The 12,375-nt window shown below is 38.4% G+C and overlaps 1 protein-coding gene across 4 annotated transcripts in view; it reads left to right on the forward strand.

The window, feature by feature from the left end:
- The window catches only part of ATP8A1 (ATPase phospholipid transporting 8A1), a 216,222-nt gene that overhangs the window by 112,491 nt on the left and 91,356 nt on the right, over window positions 1-12,375 (forward strand). For all 4 annotated transcript variants that reach the window (XM_081063840.1, XM_081063841.1, XM_081063839.1 and 1 more), the window contains one exon: window positions 391-530. In XM_081063840.1, the coding sequence (XP_080919966.1) occupies window positions 391-530 (140 nt within the window). The remainder of the gene's footprint in view (window positions 1-390; window positions 531-12,375) is intronic.

Consider the following 12,375-nt stretch of genomic DNA (forward strand, 5'->3'; position numbering starts at 1 on the left):
TGAATGGCAGAGAATGAGGCTGAAGACAATTGATGTGTGGAGAAACGAGCCAGACTTTGGGGTTTGAACTTTATCCTAGGGAACAAATGAAAGATTTCAAGGAGCAGCATAGCCTGATAAAATTGGGATTTAAAAAAAGTCACTCTAGGGATGGAGGATAAATTGAAAGAGCTGAGAATTAGAAGCACGGTGCTAGTTTTAAAGAAGAGGGAAGCGCTCATATATGTTTTTATACTAAGGTTTTGTCCTACTTGAATGGGCCTTCAACGTGTTGTTTGAATTAAATCAGTGTTTTCAAAATGAGACTTTGTTGAATAAAAATGAAGTGTCAGACTTCTGCGTAACATTTTATTTTGTTTTTGGGGGGCGGCGTATGCTACCTTTTTTCAGGGTTAAGAACTTTATGTTTTGCTGTGGCTGAGATTTCAGAGAGCAACTTTCAGGAGTGGCGAGCAGTCTATCACCGAGCATCTACGTCTGTGCAGAACAGGCTGCTTAAACTGGAAGAGAGTTATGAGCTCATTGAAAAGGTATGTGGAAGACTGTTTTGCTCATGTAGAAAGTTTGGTTTCCACAGAACATCAATCTTTACTCGAGGAATCAATAAAACAAAAATCAAAGTATCTTGACATACCACTTAGTATTGGCTCTCCTTGGGTCTAAGCCTTGACAAATCTTAATACTGGTTAAACGTTTTGCGGACACCACGTCTCTGGGATGCCTTTGTGTCGATCTTGACGCGTCACAATTTCTGATCAGTTTGCCTAGTCCAGCAGTCTCCTTGCCATGTATTCCATTGCTTGTGTGTCACTGAAGATACGCTTGCCCCCCTCCACACACACAAACATGGGCACATGCTCAGAAGTCACGTATGCACACATGTGTGTAATATGAAGGTGTATACTATGAAATACAAAATAATATAACATATAGCTTATGACTCTGTAGCTAATAAAAAAGTGTGTCAATCATTGTTCACTGATACGAACCCGTCATTTATGCCACAACGGTAAACATTCTCATTTTACTATCGAAGGAACCAAGGCTATTCCACCCAAAGGGATGGATACACTATGATTGATGCTTTACAAGTAGCAAGAAGTCCATCTTCCTTAATTAACAACAGCAAACATTTTTACGTAGTGTTTACTGTGTGCCAGGCGCTGTTTGTGTCACTTGAATATTCACAACACCCTTTTGAGGTAGATACGGTTAATTATCTCAGTGTTGTAGATGAAGAAATCAAGGCAACAGAGAGGTTAAATAATTTAGATTACACAGCTCATAAAGGGCAAGCCAGAATTCTTACTCTGGCTCCAGAGTTCATGCTCTTAGGCACTCAAGTATCTTCCTTCTAACCTTTAACTTTCCATTAAATAACTTCATAACTACATAATTCCTTCAACTGTACTCATATTTATACTGCATAGAATCAAGCTTGCCTGTTAGCTACAATGTACTCGATCTGGCTTTCAGGTAAGTAAAAGCCAACATTTTTTTCCCTCCTTCCTCTCTCTCAAGTACTTCCTGCTGCTTCCTGTCTTGAAAGGCAGCCAATACCATGGACACCTCCCTGGACTTTATCCCTCTTCTACTCCCCACATGTCCCCCCGCCAGTATAATACTAGGAATAGCATGCAACAACTGCAGGTGGTTTTTTCTATTGTGTGCAGTTGCCATATGTGACTCTAGATACTGTTCTCGTCTCCTCAATAGATAATGATCACTTTAGGAGCTGGTTTGTTTCTCATATCTCCCTTATATTTGAAATTATTTCTCAGAAGACGTGATGGCATGTATGGTACCTTCCGACTTGGTAACCCGCTACCCCCACCATCAATTTAGATGTGCATAAATAGTAAAGGTCTTGTTATCAATCAACTTAGTGAATTTCTCTCTCTCTCTCTCTCTCTCTCTCTCTCTCTCTCTCTCTCTCTCTCTCTCTCTCTCTCTCTCTCTCTCTCTCTCTTTTTTTTCCTGACATTTTTTGATATGATTATGCCTTGGGGTATTGTGTGGTGAAATAAAATGATATTTTATTTATGAGGCCATGATCATAATCTCTTTCAGTCTCTCCAACCAGAGTCACATGTTATCTTAAAGCACTAATGGTATTGATTTTTAATCTTCTGCTTTTCTTACTCTTTTGAAAAGTAAAAAATGTTTGGAAATTATTCCTTTACTCCTGTCTCCTTTTCTACATAGCCTGAATACAACGTGGCATTTTCTCCCATGATAACAAGATAGAATTAATATATAATAAGTGACAATAAAATATTGAAAATGGATTCTAAACATTACATTTTGTTTCCGTTCTGGAAAGATAGAATTAATATATAATAAGTGACAATAAAATATTGAAAATGGATTCTAAACATTACATTTTGTTTTCGTTCTGGAATTGTATGTTTATTATGCCTAACATTTTAAATCTGAGTGTCCTAGTCTATAGATTAGATTTTATAGGTTGAACAATGGTGGTGATGGTTGTGTGTGTGTTTAATATCTGTTGTCAAAGCCTTGTGACTTCCATCTTTTCAATGAAATAGATGTTCAACCTTTTTCCAGCAGATGGAGCTGGTGAGTCACATTGAAATTTAAGTTGCCTGGAGAAATCCATAAACTTGTGTATGTATTTTTAGTTTACAAATTCAGAAGCCTCCCTTACAATTGCACCTAAAATAAATGGAAATGGGAATTTTTAGCTAATTCCTCATTCGTTCGTGCTAAGCAATGGTCTCTAAGTTTTCTTGAGAAATCTAAGACCCCGAAGGTGAAAAAGATTGGTTCCCTTGTTCAACCAGCTTGTTCCAAATTAAGACTGGTTTCCTAATCCATCCCTACCCCTGAAGCCATCGTTCCATTCATTTATTTACTTAATTAGCTTTCCTTAGGCAGTTAAGAGATGTTAGTTATGAGGGATGCACAAAGCCGTTAGGAACACTTGGCCGTGCCCCCCTGAGTGGCATGGTCTGAACAGATTCCTTAAGGAAATCTGAAGGAACTCAGAAGAGTGACCCACAAACTTGATCCAAAGGAAACTCTCAGAGAGGCGGTAACTTTTGAAATGAGTCTCAAACGATGATATCCCCAGTTCAAGGAGAGCAGAGGTCTTTTTAGAGGAAAAGAATAAGCACAATGACAAGATGGGGTCTTTGCAACTGAGAGCTGTTTTTCTTCATGAAAAGTGCTGTTTTTAACCCTGATTGTTTGAGGACCGTAAGGTTTTTAACATCTCTAGAGCCAGGATGATATCCTGTCTTCATTGGCCTGAGCTTCCATTCTTTCCTAAAACCAGCTGGGGTTAGCGCTCAGGAGTCGTGGATGACTGCCATTAAAACCACCCTCGTGAGGCACGTTTCAGCATGGCAGACCGAGCTCCTGCTGGTGTGTCACCCTAGCTTTAAGTTTAGCCAGCATAGTCTTAGGGTTCATCCATTTTGGCTTTGTCCTTGCCTATTTTAAATGAGACATGTTGACTATGTCATCTTTTTTTAATGTGATTGGAATCTATTTTTTATGTAGACCATAATATTGGGCTTACCATGTAACATAGTCAATTATAAAATGAGTGGTTTTTCAAGTCTCTCTCTCGCTCCCTCTCTCTTTCAGAGCAGAACCCGTTTTCCAAACAAAATATTGCCTGATTCATAATATATATAACAGATAAAAGTAATGCTGCTCTAAAGAGTGGAGACAGTAGGGAGAAGCCCCAGTTGGCTCTCTCATCAGCCCCTACCTGCCGTCCTCGTGGTCCGTGAGCAAGACTCTGGGGCTCCACTGAGCACAGTTTAAAAAACATATAATATTCCATCTGGGTGTGAGGTTTTGGGGAAACATCCTTCTCAAAATTAGTATAGGCATCTTGCCTCACTTTTTAAGAAAAGATCATAACGTCATTGTGGTCCGATACAGGATATTTCTGAACCTATTTGAGTTATTGTTGCAAAATGCCGTTGATGCGTTAATGGTAGTGTTCCATTAAAAGATGTTCAAAATTTGAAAGATGTTGTAGAGCGTTGCCTGAAAACAAGAGGACTTTTCATATGTAACAAAACAAGTGAAAATTTTATAATGTGATTATTACAATTAAGGTTGTTCTTTTAAACCCTGCTCTCTATCTTATCCCTGTAATATTTGTTCGAACAAGTAATTCAGGTGTTGAAATGTAGTTAAAGCCTTATCCCCTTGGGGACTAAAACTCATAGTATAACCCGGAAAAACTACGCAAACATCCACAATCATCCAAAAAGATAATGACATCTTTCCTTTAGTGCAGTGCTTTGTCAGTTTTCTACCCCAGTATGGCTAAGTACTACAATGCACTCCCTCAGCCTCGGGGCACACTAAAGGAAAGATGGCTTGGGGGAAGGGGGTTGAAAAAATCCTCTGGATATTGTCATCCATATTGACAGACACTGTTAGATGAGAGGATTTAGGATTTTTACGTTCATCTATAAAATATCATCTCTGCTATGAGTTGTATGGTTTGGATTCCAACCATTGCATTCAGATTCAGGATTTTTTTTAAAAAATTAACTCTAATATTATGAGTTGTTTCAAGATGTTACTGAAACATCTTTTCTCAGTTACTAAATGTAGGCCAAGAGGTGGCATTTATTACTAAGAAGACGTTCAGGAACAAGAAGATAGTTAAAATGCAAAAGGAATTATTAGTCGTATCAGATACTTGAGATGTCTTGACCCACTTGGAGGAAAATGATAGCATCACTTTGGGTGTGTGGACAGTAATACTTCTTTGTCTCTCTTTATCACCAATTGAGAGAATTTACATTTGTCTCATACTGTCAGATAGCACACTTGGCCTGTTTACCTTCTTTAACCTCATTCTTTTGAAAGATAATGTGTGTGGACTTGTAATTTTAGATTATGAAATCACTTACACTGTTGGTCTATATTTTTAAAACTCTGATTTTTAAAATAAAATTCAGAATTAGTTTATTTGTATTCAGTCAGGGAAAATGTCAAATAAGTAACAGAATCATTATGAAGTTTCATGCTTCATCAACAGTGGTTTCTCTGAAAGTTCTCACCTGCTTTGATCTGCCGCTTTGCATTTATTCTAACATAGTTCTAAGACTCAGATTTTTTTTTTTGCCCCATATGCATACTGTGCTGCTGGGTTTCTTTGAAAATTAATAGTACAGAGGGCTATGATTTTACTTATCAGGGAGAATATTGTAATTAAACTGTTGAAATATGAAATATGTAATTAAACTGCTTGAAATATGAAGGCGTGCCTTCGTGCTAAACATAATATGTTGAAATTTTTGTTATGTTTATTTGCTTCAGTAGAAAATTTTTATTATATCTTTAGCATTGCATAAATTATAAATTAATTACTTCTAATGTTTACAAAAGAAATTATTTATCTTGAGCATTACAGAAAATTGAGTGAGATATTATATACCTGTCTAGATTGGGTATGATTGAAGCAGTATTTCTTAATGATAAAATTGTTCTTTTCTTTGTCTCTTGTTATGAGGCATGAATTGCAAAATATGTTTTTTTTAAATGAAAACCTTATCCAATACTTTTACCTGATAAAGGGTTTTTCATAGATTATGGGACAGAGAGGATCGTTTCTGAGCTTCAGAGCACAGGCATACCTCGTTTTTCGGGCTTCCTTTTATTATGCTTCACAGATATTGTGGGTCTTGGGGATTATTTTTGTTTTGTTTTTTACAACTTGAAGGTTTGTGGCAATCCTGCATTGAGCAAGTCTATCGAAGCCATTCTTCCAAAGGCATGTGCTCACTTTCTGCATCTGTGTCACATTTTGGTAATTCTTGAAATCTTTCAGACTTTTTCATTATTATGTTTGTTTTGTGATCTGTTGTCAGCGATCTTTGATGTTACCATTGTAATTGTTTGGAGGTACCAGGAAGTGCTCCCGTGGAAGACCGCGACCTTAATCGGTACATGTTGTAGGTTTTCTAACTGCTCCACCAACCAGCTGTTCCCGGTCTCTCCCCTTCTCCTTGGGCCTCCTATACCCTGAGAAGCAACAATATTGATATTAGGCCAATTACTAACCCGACAGTGGCCTTAAAGTATTCAAGTGAAACAGAGGATCAATCGATTCCACAAACTTCACTGCTGTCTTCTTTTAACAAATTGCCACAGCCACTGTAACCTTCACCCACCACAAACCTGATCAGTTAGAAGCCGTCAACATTGAGGCAAGACCCTCCACCAGCAAAAAAAAAAAGTGGTAACTCGCTAAAGACACAGATGATGTTTAGCATTTTTTAGCAGTAACATATTTTTATTTAAGGTATGTACGTTATTTTCTTAGACATGCTACTGCACACTTAATAGACTACAGAATAGCATAAACATAACTTTTATATGCCCTGGGAAACCAAACAATTCATGTGATTCGCTTTGTTCTTTGTATTCGCTTTGGATTTGCTTTATTTTTAGTATTCATTTCATTGCGGTTTGGACCCAAACCCACAGTATCTCTGAGGTATGTCTGTCATCAGAAGGCTGTATTTCTGGTACCATCTAGCTCTCCTTTAAATCAGATAGCAATGTTGTGTTTTACACACATTTTGTAATTTATGATTAATGTGTATCTTCCGCTGCACTGAAGCTGCATGAGGGCAGGGACTGTTTTGATGGTATTCATGGCGGTATCTCCAGTGCCTACCTGTCCGGCGTATATGAATAGTTGAATAAACATTTGACACATGAATGAATGATTCAAGCAAATAAATGCAGAAGCCGCATTGACTTTGTAGGTTTGGTTTAATGAAAGTCTGACCCCTGTTACTAGCATAGTTCCTGCTGTCTGCACATTGAGGATGCTAATATCAGTGTATTGTCACCAAGAATATGTTAGAAAAGGGGCTAATCATTTTAAAGAGTGCATTCTTTAGAAATTTAGACTCAACCATTAAAAAAAAAAAAAAAACAACCCTATCTCCCAAGTTATTTAACATGTGAATGTGAGAAGCACATGGTTGAAAAGATTCAGAAGCAAATGCCTGGACACATGGTAGGCTCTGTTCTGGCTTCTGGGGTGCAGCAAGGCCAAGGATAGAAAAATCGCTGTCTTTGTTTTAATGGTGGGAGATAAGCAGTGAACGTGTAAACGGAAAAATACAATTTCAGATAGGGCTCAGTGCCCTGGGAACTGAAATACAGCTAAGAAGATCAGACAGTTGCGGTAGTGATGATTTTTACGTTGTTTCTTTTATTCTTCCCCAAAATATGGTTGACATTTCTGGGATTTTTTTAAAGACGGCCTTGATGTGGTGTAATATAGGTCAACCATTACACTCAGTGCGACTAAGTACAACAGTTTAGCATCCTTTGCAACATGTGGCAATGAGTGGTTTAGAGGATTCCTGAAGAAATATAAAACTTAATGGAAAACAGGACTTTTCTGGAACATTTATGACTGCCAAGTTCATAGTAACTTCTGTATTAGAATGGAATGCTTTTTTCAGATAAAACTACCACTTCTATTCTTAGTAGCTGCCAATATCGCTTTTATTTGTACTAAAAAGTGAAATGTAGTAGATAAAAATTTGCATGATGTGCTGGTGATTTGGTGGTTTAAAATTCCAGCAGTTTCCTTTTTTACTGTTTGCTTAAGAACATTTGCACGTCCGTCAGCTCATCTACTAAGAAGACCTGCCACTTTTTGAGCATTTACTAAGCTCCACAGCCTCTGCTCTTTACCCTGATTGTTTAGTTCAGGGGGCCTCCAAAGTGGGGTACACTCGATCAGCTACTGGGTAAGCAAGAAGATGTTATAACTTCTGTTTCTACCTATGGTGGATCTTTTTCATAATTCCTGTTTTTACATTTTGCAGTGTACATAATTTATTGATATTACCAGAACAAATATGTTACACAAAAATATCACAATGTCAAAGGAGAGTACTCACCATTTTTTGCTGACGTATGACACACACACACCCCAAAAAAAGTTTGAGAGGACTGATCTAATTTCATCCTCCGAACAACCCTGTTAAATCCATATTATTGGCCTTACCTTGCTGATGTAGATATCCTTAGGTAAGTTACTTGCTGAAGGACATATATCCAGTGGTGGGTAGAGTAGTGATTCAAATCCCAGTTCTTTTAATTCCATGTTATTCTGCCTGAAGGGTTTAGAAGAAAGAGAGAATGTGTGTAAAATGTTGCAGACATGAAAAGTAAAACGTAACCAAGTGTATGTAGTTGTGTAATGACTAGATCGGCACTTGGGGTTAGGAGGCATCGGCGTGTTCATAGCAGGTCCACTTAATGAACAAGGCAGTCTCTGCATCCTGTGGAATGGAATGTACTGTATTTTCCTTTGAAACGAAGGTGGAAATACGTTTTTCATGATTTTCCCTCAATTCATCTCTAGAATCTTCTCATTTAAAGTATTTAAGATGTTGTTAGCACTCTAACCCCATGCTTCTCCCTTCCGGCCTGATAGATTTCTTATTAGAAACGCTTCGTGGTAGACTTTCCACACTGGGTATTGCTGTCTTCTCATTCAGATAAGATGGATGTGTTGTTTTTGCAGGCTACACCCAGTCGCCGCTCAAATTCTGATTCTTTTCAGCTGGGTGTGTGAATTCTGGCCTTATTTGGTGAACCCTGGGCTGTGTGAGAGTTCACATATGATTTCTGTGGTTCAGAAAGCACCAAGTTAAAACTTACTCCTTGGCCTTGAAAAAATTAACCGATTACATTCTCCAGAATCAGGCCAATGAGCCACTCCAATGATTTAATGCCCTTAGTCTGAGTGGACTGTAGCCCAGCATACACGGAAAGGAAAGAGGGATGAGGTTCTCTTCTTTTAAATAAAACCCCACTGTTGTGTGGTTGAGAAGAAAAAGTACAAGAGTGGAACGGAGAACAGAGAGGAGCCCAGCAAACTTTGAGAGCCAGTGCTCTCCAAGAATGACTGGGAATCTCACAGCCACCAGCACATCCGTATTCCAGGATTACCGTACTTTAAAGATAAAGAGGGGAACTTTGGTGACAATAGCCTCTGACCTGGTCTTGGCCTCCATTCTGCTAAGCCATCCCCATCGCCACCAGTGAACTTGATGAAACCTAAATCGAATTCTGCCCCTCCCCTTCTAAGAGTCTCCCCCAGATGCCCTTTGCCCTGGGATCCTCAGCAAAACGTACAGACCCTTCCGTTTCCATTCCCTGCCAGCTTTCCCAGCCTCCTCTTTTTCCTAATACACTACTCACAAAAAGTTTAAAATGATTGATCCGGTTTCATCCCTAGTAATACCTATCAAAGCAGTGTTTTTTAAATCCCCGCCACACCTCACTTCAATTATTGTTTCCATATTGACTAGATGGCAACTTCTCAAACACAGTATGCTTTTGCATACCTCTGTCTTTGTACATGTGATGTTTTCTGTTTGGCATGCCTTTCCCCATCCCTCCCCATTGCTTGATGAACTCTTTGTTTAGGATTTAAGGTCAAGTGTTAACTCATGTTGGATGGGGTTTTTGAACCACCCAGACTAAGAAGATACCTCTTTCCTGTGTTTATCCTTTGTACGCACAGAAAAATTTGTGTTTACTTTTAAGATAGTTTTTAACATACAGTAATGTGATTATTTGGGAAGAACACTGTTTCTCTCTGGCGGCAATCTTATATTACAGGAAAAAAGGCTTTGGCCATAGTTTAGGATCGCCAGGAGAGGAAAAAGAATGGGGGCCAGAAGGTCTAAGACCAGGCTGAGAAACAAGGATAGAGGTTGGACAAGGACATCTGCAGAGCAATGGGTCAGGACGGAGCCCAGTGCAGGGATGGGCTTCTCCCAAGAATTCTGCGTCGGAGGTGTGCAAATTCCACACGGGCAAGTCCACCCGCTGCCTGTCTTGGTAAATGAAGTTTTACTGGAACATAGCTCTCTCTCCCCATTTGTCGACAAATTATCTTTGGCTACGTTCGTGCTAAATGACAGAATTATGTAGTTGCAGCAGAGACTGGTCCTCAAACCGTAAAATAGTCACCATTTGTCCCTTTATGGAACAAAATTGTCAACCTTGCTGTAGATGCCAGTTTTCCTAGTTAGTCCTCAACCCAGTAGCACCATCACTGTTGCACACCTCCAGGCCTCACCTCAAACCTACTCAGTGAGAAGTTCTGGGTGTAGCGCCCAGTGATCTGTGTATAATAAACCCTTCAGGTGACTCAGAAAACCACCACTGTAGATTCCTGGCCCCAGGGCTAATGACTTGGGACTTGATGACAGCCAGGCAGGCAGGGTCTAGGAGAAACATTACCTGTAAAAGGCAAGGGAATACTATCAGAAGACAAGGAGGGGGTGGTGGTGTCTCCACCATCCAGAGAATCTCTAATGCATCTGAAGTATAAATTCCATAACGGAAGGCACTCTCTGTTGTATCCCACCATCTCGCCTAGCTCTACCTGCGTGTGCATTTGTGAGTGAATGAATGCAGGCTTGCGTGGCTGGAGCCAGGTCCAACATGTGACTGGGGCCTGCACATGGAAACATAAATAGCTACACCCAGTAGGTGTGTCTCAGGACAAGGCTGAAACCCATTCATAGCAAGAAAGTATTACTAAAGACTGACGAACAGAGACATGTTGAAAAACCTGATAATTTGATAAAATTCTTAACTTTCATTGTATCTGTTTTACTTCCCATTTGCTTGCTGCCTTTGGCTGCATTTCGGTTTTGCAGGTTTTGTTTTTACCATCATAGCTCAGCTGTACCTTTGTTTGACCTTAGATAATTTACTCAATCTCCCCGAAGCTGTTAACTGAATTAATAAATATGAAGCACTTAGCAGCCAGCATCTCGTACATTTTCTCTGTTAAGGAAATATTTTTCTATAGTCCTAGTCACAATCTTATTTCATGGTGAAGTGACGGTTACCAATTACTACTAGTATTTTATTTATATTTATTCCAATGGTAAAACTTTGCTTACGATATTACTTCATCTTTAAAGAGACTTTTACCAAATAGTCCATGTTGCAATCTGAAGCCTAAGTTGATATGAGTTTATTATACTTTTAGGAACATATCACAAACTTTTCTAAAATACAGAACCTAAGCACTAACAAAATATTTGCTAATATGGAAATAGGTCATTTTGAGGTTCTGTTATTTAGCAAAATATACATGTGTTGGGAAAAAACATAATATCTAAATCTGTCATAATACATTTTGCCATACAGTTTTTAAATACTCTGTGTGAAGCTTTTTATCTTCACTAGGGTAGAAATTTTGCATTTACATGCCTTTTTTAGAACTCCACATACATTATCAACACGTGAAAAAGAAAATAAGATTATTGAGGGCTTTACTAAGTGAATAAATATTATTTCATGATTTTTCAGTGATAACTAAATCTATATTGTGTCAAAGAGTCATCAACTTGAAATCTTTATAACTTTTGGCATAGGAACATTTTGAAAGTAAAATTAGTGTTTGGGATTTTTTTCTTTTTTAATTCCATAAATGCCATGGGAATTTTATCATGTTTCAACACTTGTTGAATATGTAATTCCCATAGTGCCCATTAGTGGCCATCTGTGTAAGGTAATACGTGTTTGGGATGAAATTGATTATGGCCTAAATACTCTTGTGTTATGATCAGGAAAAGCATGCAAAGTTCACATCTTTTTTTCTAATGATCATTATGTAGCTAAAGATATTAATTTCCAGAGGCAGAACAGCCTATCACTCAAGATCCTAATCTCACAATAAATGACACCAGAGCCAAAGGAAAGGAGGCTGCAAAAACTTCCACTAAAATTAGTAAGTGCTGTACTGGGGAGCTCTTAGGATAAAGGGGAAATTAGCAGGCTTTGGAACACAGCATTTCCTTTGCAGGGATCAAAGTGGACCCATTGCAGTTTTGCTGAATATTCAGAAATGTTTTATTACCCTATTTAGAAATTCCTGTTATCATAGCCACCAACACATACCACGTTAACCTTCCTTGTAACTTTTCTCAGCTTATGCAGTCATTTTATTTTTATTAGATTTGTGCATGGTAATGTATACCTATGTACTTGCTGAGCTCATTTATCCCCTTAGAGTAGAGCTAGGAAATGTGCAAATATACTTGGTTATATATTTATAATGCGTGTAGCCACACCTTGGCACTCACATTATCTACCCCAAGGTTTTATGAAACGTATTACAAACACAATTTTTTGGTTTAGAAAATTTTGAGAGCTCGTATTACCGACGTAGTCCCATGATCATTTTAAAATCTTATCATGCCTTCTGTAGACTCTTTAATATTGGAACACAGCTATATCCTAATCTTCGCTGGCTTGTAGGCCAGAATGACCTAGCTGCAAATGCCCTAAAAGTGCTGAAAGAATTGATAAAATCATTGT

This window comes from Rhinolophus hipposideros, assembly GCF_964194185.1.
Source record: "Rhinolophus hipposideros genome assembly, chromosome: 1".
Lineage (NCBI taxonomy): Eukaryota > Metazoa > Chordata > Mammalia > Chiroptera > Rhinolophidae > Rhinolophus > Rhinolophus hipposideros.